Source organism: Limulus polyphemus, unplaced genomic scaffold (genome assembly GCF_000517525.1).
Source record: "Limulus polyphemus unplaced genomic scaffold, Limulus_polyphemus-2.1.2 Scaffold711, whole genome shotgun sequence".
Taxonomy (NCBI): domain Eukaryota; kingdom Metazoa; phylum Arthropoda; class Merostomata; order Xiphosura; family Limulidae; genus Limulus; species Limulus polyphemus.
This window is the reverse complement of record NW_013666321.1, coordinates 385,879-399,149: the sequence shown is the minus strand read 5'-3', so window position 1 is coordinate 399,149 and position 13,271 is coordinate 385,879. Positions and strand designations below refer to the sequence as shown.

Here is a 13,271-nt window from a genome sequence, read left to right as displayed (position 1 = left end):
AGGTTCGTAACAACGAGTTAGTAGTCAGGTAGTGGAGGACCGACTAAATAGTCTCTCGCTGTACGGTCCGAACGGACGGAGTGTACGGTACGACGCAGTGTGTATATATATATATATATATATATATATATATGACAACTGGCTGGCAACACCTGCTACCAACTTTTAATAGTATTATTTTTACGTATTTATTTATTTTTTAAACTGCTGACTCGAAGGAAGACAACTGTCTGTGCACTGTTGACAGGTTCTCTCACAAATATGTTACTGCCTTACAACATTTTGTGTCACTTGGTATCATCTCATATGTTAAAATTATGTTTATTTAGGAAATATATTAAAAGCTCAAAGCAGCTTTTAATTGTATGCTGCTAAGTTATATACATATATATATACACATCTAAGTTTCAAGACATTAATATTTCCATGTTATGAAATGAAAAAGTCAAGATGCATGATCAGATAAGACTATTATGAAATTATCTAATGATAAGTTCACAAAAATTGTTTGTGTGACAATGGTTTGGTCGGTCATGAAAATTATTCCACAAAAACAAGAGACAATAAGACATAAATGGTACCTTCACAAAAATATTAGTCTTTTTTAATTCCATAAATGTTCTTTAAGACAAAAAACAGTAAGCAAAACTGAAGCCTTTAAAGGATGAGCACATCATCAACAGGTCAAAGAAAACATTACAAATATGAGCTGAATTTTGTTAGCATACACTAACTAAACATTCAGATTGCACTGCTTCAAGTGTCTGTGAGGGTATTGCTGTATCTTTACAAAATGTATTTAATATATGAACAACTTGCATATTTTAGTTTTATTTCAGAAAGTGACATCAAGTCTTAAAAGATAATTAACAGTGTTACACTATAAAATTCAGGATTTACATATGAAATGTATTTACTGGTGTTACATTAATGTTTAAATCAATTGGCATTAATCATTAGATATTTTAAAACATTATGATTGGCTCATTATGTTAAGAAAAATTGTTAATAACTATAATAAGGTTAACCACATGTTTCAGTGAAGAGTAGAGAAATACCAGATGTGTTATCATTTGTTAGATATACTTCAAGATGGTAAATCTCAATTATTAGCAGGCTAGAGCTCAACCCACACTATAATTTGATGATGCTCTGAAAATATAAAATCACTGCTGTTATAAATATTGTTGCAGCTAATATACCATGTACTGAGTATTAACGCTTTCACTATAGGCCCGGTCCCAGGGACCAACCTTGTAACCATTTTGTGGTTGTTATAGTTTTTTTTCATGCTATAACTTTTAATACAGCAAGCATATCTTCATGAAATTTTGCAGATTATCAGTAAACATAACAAGGCTTTTGTACACAAAATATCAGATGTTTTATTAAGTTTAAGATTTTTTAAATAATGTTTTTCTCGTGCATTTTTTTCAAACATTTGACTATTCAGCATGCAAAGTAATTTTATTTTAACATTAAAAATACTTCTATGCATAAGAAAATTTTCAAATTTCACATTTGAAATCATTATAACCTCCAAATAATTATCAAACATTTTCTATAGAAAAAAAAATATATTTTATCTGTTATTTTCACTATTGTATCTCTCTATGGGTTTGGTCAATTTCACAGACTTTGTAACCACCATAAAACAATTAGGATATAGATATAAATTGTGTTTTTTTTTTGTTCTAGAATGACTGCAAATTATAAGACAAAAACACAAATGTTTATTCTAAATAGCTTACATCTCAAAATATTATACATTTATATATTCATTATTTATATTTTATTAACCTTTAAACCATGCTTGACTAACATTACAGAAGTTGCAATGATGAGGCACAAGCGCACTCATGTTACCAGATACAAGAATATAAAACTGGCCTTTACAAAGTGACATGTCTTGGCTGTGCTCTAGTGGACCAGTATTTTGTAAAATACAGTCTCAATTCAGTTATAATACACTATATGTGTACATACATTATTACTATTTACAAATAAGTTGCATCTACACCAGCAGAACACCACTACCCTACTCTCAACTGAATGGTTATAGCCAATTTGTTAGTGAAACTCATTCAGGGTGCAATATAACGCTATAGGGCCCTCACAAAACACAACAGTCTATTGGGGTCTGGACGAGGGTAAAGATGGGAGATAGAAGGTAGGGAAATAGGAGAAAAAGAGGAACAACCTTCTTGAGCTGCCACAGTCTTGGGGAGAAAGGAACATTCAAGATAAAGGAGAAATGTCAATGGCAAATAAATCAAATCAGCGATGTCCTTAGACCAAAAGGAGAAGGAAATAGGTCTTAAGGGACAAATGAAACAAAGAACACAAGGAAAGTGGTTCAAACAGAGTTAGAGTCAGGGTATGGAGGACCACATAAATGTCTTAATCCAGAAGGGGAGGACACCTGGAAGGCCTCTGAATCCAGCATATTGAAAACAGGGGGAAATAAAAACCCTACAGTACCTGGAGAAACAGAAGGAATGGGAAAGTGCTGCCCTATATCCAAAAATCAAAGAGATCAAAGACCCATGGTTGAAAAACCAGGTGAGAAATTCTGCTACCCAAGCCATTGAAAGCTTGCACTGGTAAAATTCCATGGAAGATGGACAAATGGAAGTATCTACCATGGAGGCAACTCGACAAGTGAAGCCTGATCTCCTAGCCACAAAAGCCAGGCATGAAGATGCAGGACAGGGAGAATGGGATGAAAAGCAGGGGCTTGAGGTTGATGCAGAAGGGAGGGAAACAGTGGAAGAGAGACAGGTGGTGAGAGGAGCAGACACTGTGTGCCTTGGAAACCAGAGTTGTGCTGGCCACTGAGGTGCAATCAGGAGAACCCGACGAGGAGCGGAGTGTACCAGAGAAATCACTAGATGAAGCAAACTATTGGGAGAGTACACATAAAGGTATTTGTGAGACCAATCCTGGCTGAAGGCATCGACAGCCAGAGCCTGTGGGACATGCGACCAAAAAAGGGGCAACTTTGTATTGAGACTGGTGGCAAATGCATCCAATTGGGGAGAACCACATAGGAGGCAAAGGTCTCTGAATATGATCGGATCTAATTACCACTCCATGGGATAGAGTTGGCCTGGACTTGAAAGACGATCTGCTAGCAGATTGAAAGCAGCTGGCACATAACACGCGAGAAGACAAATGTGATGTGCCTGAGCCCAGTATAGAAGATCCTAGTTCCAGAAACAAAGGTCTCTGGTTGATATGAGTCACCACCATAGAGTTGTCAGAATGAATCATCATCAGACAGTGACGGGCAAGAGAAAGAATGTGAGATACCATCTGATGAGCTGCCAGAAGTTTGATAATATTGATATGCAAGACAAGTTCGTCTACAGATCAATGTCTCAAAGCTTTATGGTGATCGACCCAAGCCCCCATCCCTGAAAGAAGTTTCCATGAACAGATAGACATCCGGATGCAGGGGAAGAAGTGGCACAACTGTCGACATATGGGCTTTGTTGAGCTACTAAATGGTGGTGGAAAGAGGATCCTGTGCAAGGTTCCAATGTTCTTGAAGTGTTCACTGCAGGGATTTCATATGGGCACAACTGAGGGGGACCAATGCAGTCATAGAAGACCACATCCCCAAAAGTGAGAGAACCTTTGGAGCAGTAAGTGACCAAAACGAGAGAGCACGGTGAACTAAAAGTTCCATAGAACTGATGTTGGTGTCAAAGAAGACCCCCAAATGCACTAAGTATTGGTTGGGGCGAAGCACTGACTTCTCCATTTTTATCACCCAGCCCACTCGAGCTCCCACAGAAAAAAGTTAACAAGTGTGATTGGTGAACTCCTGCTTGGAATGAGCTAGAAGTAGCTAGTTGTCCATGTAATGATGAAACCGCAGCCCCAAAGTATGAACAACAGGACAAAACACGTATGGAGCTGAAGCAAGTCCAAAGGGAGAGCCCAAAATTGGTAAACCACCCGGAGATGAACTAACCGAAAATAAAGATGGGATTGAAGGGCTATTGCAATGTGGAAATATGCATTGGAAATATCTATTTTTGTTATTCATCCACAATTCTGGGGAAAACGCTCATCTCAGGGTGAGAAAGGACTCCATAGTGAACCTGGAGAGTGCAATAAATCGATGACCAGTCATCAATTCCCAGTTTTCTTGGGGACCACGAAAAGATGGGAGTAAAACCCCTTGAAGGGATGGTGAACCAGTTCGATATCACACAACAAAAGCAAATTCTGAACCGCCTCTAACAGACGTTGGTGAGTCAAGAGATCTTGATGAGGAGGACAGGAAATGGGGTGAGGAGAAATGGGAGGTGGGGAAAGAAACGTGAGAACGAATCTCTGAAAGAATCTTTGTCACCCATTGATTCTTGACAAAAGTGGAGCTGTGAATAAGAAAATCCAACAAATGAGCTCCCAAGTAGTCACTGATTTCCAATAGGTACTTCCTACCCTTCCTCTCCACTTCTCTGGTGTTCACACCTTCTGCCAACCTTGGAAGTAAAGGTTTGGTAGAAGAGTGTAGAGGGAGTCACGTTCATCAACTGAGCATATTTTGCTACTATTGGTTAATAGATGATGCATGATGACTTCCATGAGACACTCGTTGGAATGTACTAGTTCCAACAAGGGGGTCCACAAAGCTTGTGGCATGCGCAAAGAAAATGGTCGCATATAGAAGGCAGCACTGAATGAGAATAGCTAATCTTGTGAGCAGAGCTAAGTACCATATCAGAAACTAATTTAAAAAAAAAGTGACACTGCCTTGGGCTCATTGCTTATCAATTTTTAGTGTCATCACTTATCAACTCATTAAAAGTAGGATTAAGTGAGTGAGTACAATTATAAATACTGTACTAAAAAAATTATTGAATTATTGTGAAATACTATTTGTCTTGTTTTGAAGCTAAAAATGTTTGAAATTTTGTGAACTTGCATTAACAAAAATCACATTTTTGCAAAAAAATAAAAACTGATAAAATAATAACTTCAACATTTTTATACTTTACAAAACATTTTGAAAAACAATTCCTGCCCATTTGAAAATGACTGTTTAAATTTTGTACATTAACCATAAGAATGTACACCTTTTCTTTCTTTTACCATCCCCCGATCTCTATCACGAAATCTTCCTCGTCCTCCTCTTCTGCCCCATCCTCTATTTTTGCCTCGTCCATGGTCTCTTCTTAGTTCATCTTCTTGCACTTGCTCTCCTACACCATGGCCAGCATTTGAAGATAATCCTTCACTGTTTTTTGATGCTAAAGAGTTAGAATACACAAAAGGTAGAGAATATTACTGAAATTCCCTTTTTATATACAGTTTTTGATTTCTTTCTTATTGTTTTATACAAAGTAAAAATTTTAAGGATTTGCATTGTTTCTTGTTATGTTTGGTTGTATTATATATCTTTTCTTTACTTGTCAATCTGATAAAAACAAGAAACAAAACAAACAACCAAATGATTTTTCAGAAGTATAGGCAGTAAATACCTTCAATTAATATATTTTGGTACTTAATTTTTTTTTAAATATATAACAAGTATCATTTGTACATGTTTCTTATTACTGTGAAGTTTTGACAATTTCAATTTTAATTGTGGGTAAGGTTTAAACTAAGTCATAATTATTATTAACAGTAAGTTTGTTTATTGGTAATTTGTATAAAATATGTAAATTCTGGTTTATTTAATTCCCTGTATCTAATACACTGTCCCCATTATGCATTGATGACTACATGTTCTTTTAAAAGTCAAAATGCCACCATCATGTTAGAAGTGGGAAAGCTTAAAATATCATTTCTGAGAGCAGTATACAGATAATATGGAAAAAAATTTACATAATGAGAAAACTAATTGAAAAGGATGTCAAAATTGAAGAAAAATAAAAAACAAAGATGGATAAAACACCACTGGAGTTTGTAAATCATAAGAAGATTTAAAAAAGGAGAAAAAGCAAAAGACCAATAAGTATCAGAAATTATCAGTCAACTAAAAAGAAATAAGACTAGGGAAAAAAAAAAGATGAAAATCTAGAGGAAGAAAGTAAATATTGAACAAGAGAAAATATCATTCTAACAGGGCTAAACCTAAATATTTATACAAATGTTCTTATAGAAGTTGGTCAGAAAGAGGCAAAGAAGGCAACTGAAATAATGAAAAACTTTACTGAGAAAACAGAAATAAGATAAGATGTTCATGCTATTCACATAGTGTAATATTCATACATACTTATATATGAATAGCAATGTTAATAATATGTTATATTGTATTTAAGTGCCAAATTAAACATAAAACTTAGAAAACAAGACTGCTTTATATTGAAAATCTAGTATAGTCTTTTGAAACATGGCATAATCTAAAATTATTAATCAAAGCAGTCTCACATTAAACAAATTTTCTGAATTACAACTGTTTGAAACTAGATCTTAATGCAGCGTAAACTCAACATAATGTTACGATTCATTTTTATCACCAAGTCATGTATCCAATTTCAACTGACTAAAAGCAGGAAAAGGTTATAATGTTTTATATTTTTATGATGATTTCATTATGTTTGATATAATCTAAAATAAGATATATATATGTGTTAAAATGCATTTATTTGTGTAATACTGGTTAGACAATGCATTGTGTACTTTTAGTTTGAATACATAATGAAAAAGATATTTTAGTGAGATTAGGGTTCCAATAAAGTGGTCCTATGAAATACAAAAACAATAGTATAACAATATGAAGAATTAGCTAGGGATTACTTGAGTATAATTACAGCATTAGCCCAATAACAATGTGTTTGAAAATAATTATTCAGTTGCTAAAGGCATGGCTGTTAAATAGTTACTGAGTTAACCCTCAAGATCCAAATTTATTTATATAGCATTCAGTAGCATGAAGTATATATAAAGGAGTGTAACCCAGGGCTTTGTATTGTAGTTCTGTGGCTCATCTCCATAAGAAAAAGATCTTGGTTTAACTCCTGTTCTGTCTCTTCTACATGCATATAGTTGGTTCAATATCATATATTTGGAATTTTTATATGGAAAGATTGTATATTCTAAACATATGATATTGAACTTGTTCTGTCTTCTTGATTACCAAGATTTTGAATAATTGATTAAAGAAAAGTAACTCAAAGTTCAGGCTCATAATCAGAATGAACTAACTCAATGAGCAGCATCTAAGCCAATGCTTCACTTTCTAGTTAAACACAGAATACTAAATTTGCAACTATGCAAAACAGTTCACTGCTAACACAATTTTTTTCTAGCATGAAGCTGAGGTAGTGTGCCAAAAACAAAAACAACACCAAAAGCCATTCTCTCAGTGGTGCCCCAAAACTAATGGTTCTGTCGTAATCCCTTACTTTCAGTATACACATCGCACAAAATGGCACCACTCTCTAGGCCCACTCTTTTTCATAAACATACAAAACTAAGCCTACCTTAGGTAAACTGCTAGAATAATCAGAATCCCTTACTTTCAGTATACACATTGCACAAAATGGCACCACTCTTTAGGCCCACTCCTTTTCATAAACATACAAAACTAAGCCTACCTTAGGTAAACTGCTAGAATAGTCAGAAATTCAAACTGATTAAATTTACAAATTAGTCATGCTAATCTAAGCAAACTCTTCTAAAACTCTCCTTACTTAGTACAGAAAAAAAATTCTTGAATGATCATAATCATTAATGATGATTCTTAAGTTTAGCACCTTAACATTGTGGATTATTGAAATTAAACTACATCAGAGAATGGCATACTAATAAAAAACACCATTCATTATCAGTAATTGAAAAGTTTATACACATGTCTATAAGTGATATGTCACTGTAGTAACATTGTATGTTTTTTGACATATGTCATCTTGTTTTATAACTGTTAACATGTTTTAATCCCTTATTTTAATTTGTATTTCATATAAATATCTCTTTGTTATATATTATCTAATGTTTTTACAATTAAATATGTAATTTTATTCTATTCACTTTACTGTACACATTCACAGTTTTTGTTTGTTTGTTTAGCATGTAATGGTTTAGTTCTAGTTGCTTTGTATATATTTTAGTTACTTAAACTAATTATTCACCTTTAGCTACTAAGATGGGGGTCTAAAGATGTATGACCAAGCAATTGTATCAACACTATACTAATTTTCATCTTCTGTAAAAATACTGATTATATTTTTGTACTTATTGGAAGCTCTTGGCTAAAATAATCAGGCAGGTGGTGGCACTGCCTATGTAGGGATGGCTCGGATTGTTCATCAAAATGGTATTTTAAATATCTCCTCAACAGATCATCAGAACTTTACAATACTATATAGTGTTTCCTTTTATAACAATACTTATGTAATGACTGAGTCACAAGTTCTGGAAATGTCTGTAAATATCACAGCAAAAAGTTTGAATTTCTTGTTGTTCTTTCTTCTGTTTCTTTTTTATTACAAGATAACTCAAAATCCAGAACAATGGCATTAACCAATTTTACTGAGGTGACATAGTTTCAAACAGAGTATCCACTTTTCTAACTATAATTAATAAGTAGTAGTAATTCTAGTGTAAATGATGTTATCATTATCCTTTGAAGTTAACTTTCTTACAGAAATTTGTTGTTCCTTTAAAAGGCTTAAGTACAGGGTGAAACAAAAATTGCCAACCAATAGTAAATAAACAATAAATATTAAAGTTGGAACCTCACTGTATTTAGAACTTGGTTATAAATACAACCTTCCTATGTCTATTGAAACACTGCATTAAAAAAAAAGTAAAGAAAAAAAATTTCAAAAAAGGAAGTAAATTTAGGGATGGCTATTATCAATCCTTCAAAAACAATGACATTCCAACTTTCTTGTTTATTTATTTTTGAAGGATTAGAATTAACCATCCCTACATTTACTTCCTTTATTGAAAAGTTTTTTCTTTGCTTGTATACTTAGTTTTACAAAAACATTTTTCATCTATATATCCAATCAAAAACTAATAGTTTTTATCATGATTTCAGCTAAAACACTTTAATAAGATCAATATACATTTTTTTTCATATCTGTTTTTAATATACTATTCTAGCTGTCAATACAACTTATTTTTCTACATTCTCCAAGTCTAATATTAATTAAACAATAATTTTTTTTATATCCATTTAAATCTGTTATTTTCTTTAACTTTATGTATATTTGGATGTAACTACATTTTCAATAGCTCATGTTTTTATATACAGGTATGGCAGATTTTTCTTTTAATCTAATTTATTTGCATAAATCCATATTTTATTTGCAACTCTTCATAAACTACTATAATTGTACCAAAGGTTGGCAGCACAGACTAATGCAAGACATTTATAATTTATTTATAATGCAACTGGGCCATAGACACATCTACAAAACATCAGTAATTCCTATACACCTTCTCAAACACAAAGTACACCTTTTTCCATGCAGTGCTAAATTACTAAGTGCCTAAACATAATATACCACAAAACTGATCAAATCCAAATTTCCATTTTAGAAGAGTCGCCCCACATGTAACTTAATTTCTCCAATCAGTAAACATGACAACCATATGATGCTAGGTCAGTATTCTGTATTGTACTACATGTACAAGCTGGCACTTCTAGAATGCAGTGAAAAAAAATAAGTCAAGCAAGCCAAGATCATGTACAATTCCTGCTACAGACACACACACACACATCCTTATACAAATAAATTGCTACCCATGACTACATACTGTATATATGGATAATAACCCAAAGTTAATTTGTAAAAAATAAAATATTTTACCCCAAATTAATTTTAGAACAACCAAGAGCTAGTGAAAATAGTTTAGTTGGTTCACTCAAACATGGAAATCTCTACAAACTGTCATGATGAACATATTTGGGTACGAAGATAATAAGTCACTAAACACTTTTCTCAAGAAACTTAAAAGCTACCTTTATTACATAGCTTCAGTTTCTGTTTTTCTACCTATTTCTCTCAATCTGAAGCAGATAATAGAAACAAAATATAACACATCTTCCACAATCTTTGTCAGTAATATTCTCATTCCTGGTAAAATAATTAACATATCCTGTATTTTGTCAGTTTATCTGTACAAGACTACATTACCTAACAAAGTGTATAACATCTATAAGAAAATTGTGCAGCATATAACCTACTTACAGTAGCCATCTCCTTGATCAGCACTGGTGATAAGTGGTTTATTTTTATTCATGTTAAACTCTAGTGGAGCATCATTATTTGTTGGATCGATCATAAATTGCACAGTTCCTTGTCCACTTGTCTGTTGATTTTCAGTTTGGGCCATGGCTGACGCTACAAGCATACAAACATGGTAAGTTACTAATTAAAGTTCACCCTACAATTTAGCTTTATTTTATAGAAGATTTAAACATCTTACAAAATTTAAACTGTACTGTAAGTTATGATGAAAATCTTCAATTTTATGTACAATTTCATATATAATTGAAACTGTTGACCATAACACATTCAAACAACAAAGGACCATTAGGTCCTTCAAAACTGTACTGGCACACCAACCTTTGACAAAGGTAAAGGTATAAACCAGAAAACCATTGATTATCTTCTTAAACCCATGTAAATTGCTGGTCTCCACAACTCCTCACTAAATGGTCTTAAACTTTTGTCCTTTTATCCTATTACCTTCAGAATATACCAGAAAGAAATAATGGGCCTTTATCCGATTGATTCACTGAATAATTATTGAAACTTTAACAAGTTCATCTATTACCCTTCCATTCTAAATAGAAAATAAGTTAAGAAATCATAAGTTATCTCTATAAGGATCATTCTAGTAGCCCTCCTCTGAACCTATCCCAATAGGTCAATATCTTTTATTAGATAAGGTGAGCAACTTTTACCTAACTTCATGTGATTTTACACGAATTGTACCATGGCATAATGACTTCATCAGGAGAGCAACATAACTCCATGCACCTATGTATTTGTACTGGTGAACCTTCATTCTCTGACGAGGTAAGAAACTGTGCACCGGAAGTAAGGAGGACGGATGGGAATGTGTGCTGTGGTCAGTATCTATTGGAAATAAATTTTCAGGTAAGGAAAATGTTAACTTCTGAGATAGTAACTCACCTCTACACACAGTTTAGCAAGAATCCCACATTGATATGATGGAGGGATGTGTGCAAAATTTACCTAGATGAGCACCCTTCAGAAAGCATCCAAGTGATGCACATGGGGTGTAACCAACAATGGCAGGGTCTCCATGGAGGCACTCTCGTGGAGGACCACATCTCTTCTCATTCAAGGTATATCCTTCACCCATATAGGAAAATGGAAGAGTCATAGAAGCCAAATTTGAGTTGCAGGGATGGACATAATTGGTACATTGCTGTCTAAGTAATGGAACACAAGTGACTAGATAGCCAATATGTGTAGTGTGTTTGGGGCTCATTCAGACTGTACCTTATGTGTTCACCTCAACTCTACCATTAGACTCAATTGGTCAAAACCAGCTATGGGAGGATGGCACTTGTGATAATTAAATGATGATAAACATTATCCATCCATCCATGAGAATTCACAACTTTTTAGGTCATATCCTGGGGTATTTTTGTCATAAACTTTCACAAATTTAACCATACAATCAATTTAACATTTTATCAATAAAAACATGTTTGGACTATCTGGACTTCAGAGTAACAGACTGCCACTGGCAACAAAGGTTTCCTTGGCCTGTTGTGGTTGTCCCATTCATTTCATCAAACATCTGTCTGTCTTTATCCAGTCCTGACTCTCTAAATACTCATCAAGTCCTCCCTTAAATGCTTCCAGTCCCATTGTGTCTATAAACAGTGTAATTAAAATTTAAGTAATCCTAATATTGAAGTGGATAGGACTGCCTCGATAGACCAACACAGACCCTTTGTATATATCTTAGGTTTCTGCTATCAACTTCACGTATTATTATCATTAATATAGATTTGGTACTAATTCTAAAAACTTGTATGTGAAAACAAAGAAGAATATTATGTTAATCATACTACATCTGCCATATGCAGTACAGATGGGGCTTTTTGCCCAATATCAAGGGTTATATACTAAAGTAAATGTTAATCAGAGATTAGCAGGTTTAGTCTTAGAAACTGAAGTAAAAAATCGGATTCAACAAGATTTTGATATTTTTGGACACTAATAGATAAACAAACTAGCATTTGTCATTTTTCTTAGCCTTGTTATTTCCTAAAGATGTTTTTTGACTATAAAATTAAGTCTAATAATATCATTATTAATAATAATACTCATATTGTGAGAAAGATGGGCAATCACAATTACACCCTCTCAATCTCATACTCGTGGTGTCATACTTCCCAAGTAATAACTAATATACTATACTTGACCACCATGACCCGTTGGATCAACCACTATTCAGATGCTATGAAGAATTCAAGCTAATTTCAATATTGCACCAAAATGAAGGTTTATTTTGAGATGATTTAATCAAACATTTCAATCCATTCATGTTATTCATAATTCAAGAAAAGATATTTGACTGTTGTCATCTTATGCCTTTTAATGAAGATGGGAACATTGACAGGGAAATAATATAATAGCCAATGCTTGGTGAGAGGTTTGCGTTTATAAAATGTTGTTGTTGTTGTTCTCAACTTGATTTTTATTTTATTACCTCGTCTCCATAGTTACTATTTGCAAATAGTCAATAATATTGTAGGTCCATTTTATTGTTGTTTTTTCTATGCTATATTTAATTACAGACAAGCACACACACAAACAATCTCAGAGTTTTAGTATATAGATTATATAGTAGTAACACTAACAGAAACATTATTAACTCATTTAACACGAATATTACTAGTAGTAGTAATAGTAACACTTAGGAAGTTGTGTTTGTGAGTCAGACAATTATCCATCCAATACAATATACAGGATATATTATTATTAATATTTCAGATTTTCACAAACTGAGAGAACTTAGTTAGGCCTAGTAGTAATAGTATACATTTGCTAATTTTCTTAAAAGTTACAAATTATTATATGTTATACTTTTTACCTTTCAAACTGGTGTTACTTAAAACGTGTATCACAAAACACGTATAGTTATAACACAATTATTAATTTAATGCAAGGCCTTTAATTCTTGTAACCAGCTTTATACTTTTCATTCAACCTACACTTTTATGTTATTATAATATAAACTACAGTGCTGCCTTCTTACATATAAAAACTTTTAAAATAATGTAGATGACGCTGCGAAAATAATATATAATGGCA

General features: G+C 33.2%; 1 protein-coding gene across 1 annotated transcript in view; it reads right to left on the bottom strand.

Moving 5' to 3' along the window:
* The window catches only part of LOC106460109 (ecto-NOX disulfide-thiol exchanger 2-like), a 48,121-nt gene extending 34,938 nt beyond the window's left edge, over window positions 1-13,183 (bottom strand). Inside the window, exons 1-3 of the mRNA XM_022386752.1 lie at window positions 13,051-13,183; window positions 10,161-10,313; window positions 5,091-5,264 (exon numbers count right to left, since the gene is read on the bottom strand). Of these exons, the coding sequence (XP_022242460.1) occupies window positions 5,091-5,264; window positions 10,161-10,305 (319 nt within the window). The 5' untranslated portion in view covers window positions 10,306-10,313; window positions 13,051-13,183. The remainder of the gene's footprint in view (window positions 1-5,090; window positions 5,265-10,160; window positions 10,314-13,050) is intronic.
* Window positions 13,184-13,271: the final 88 nt, after the last annotated feature.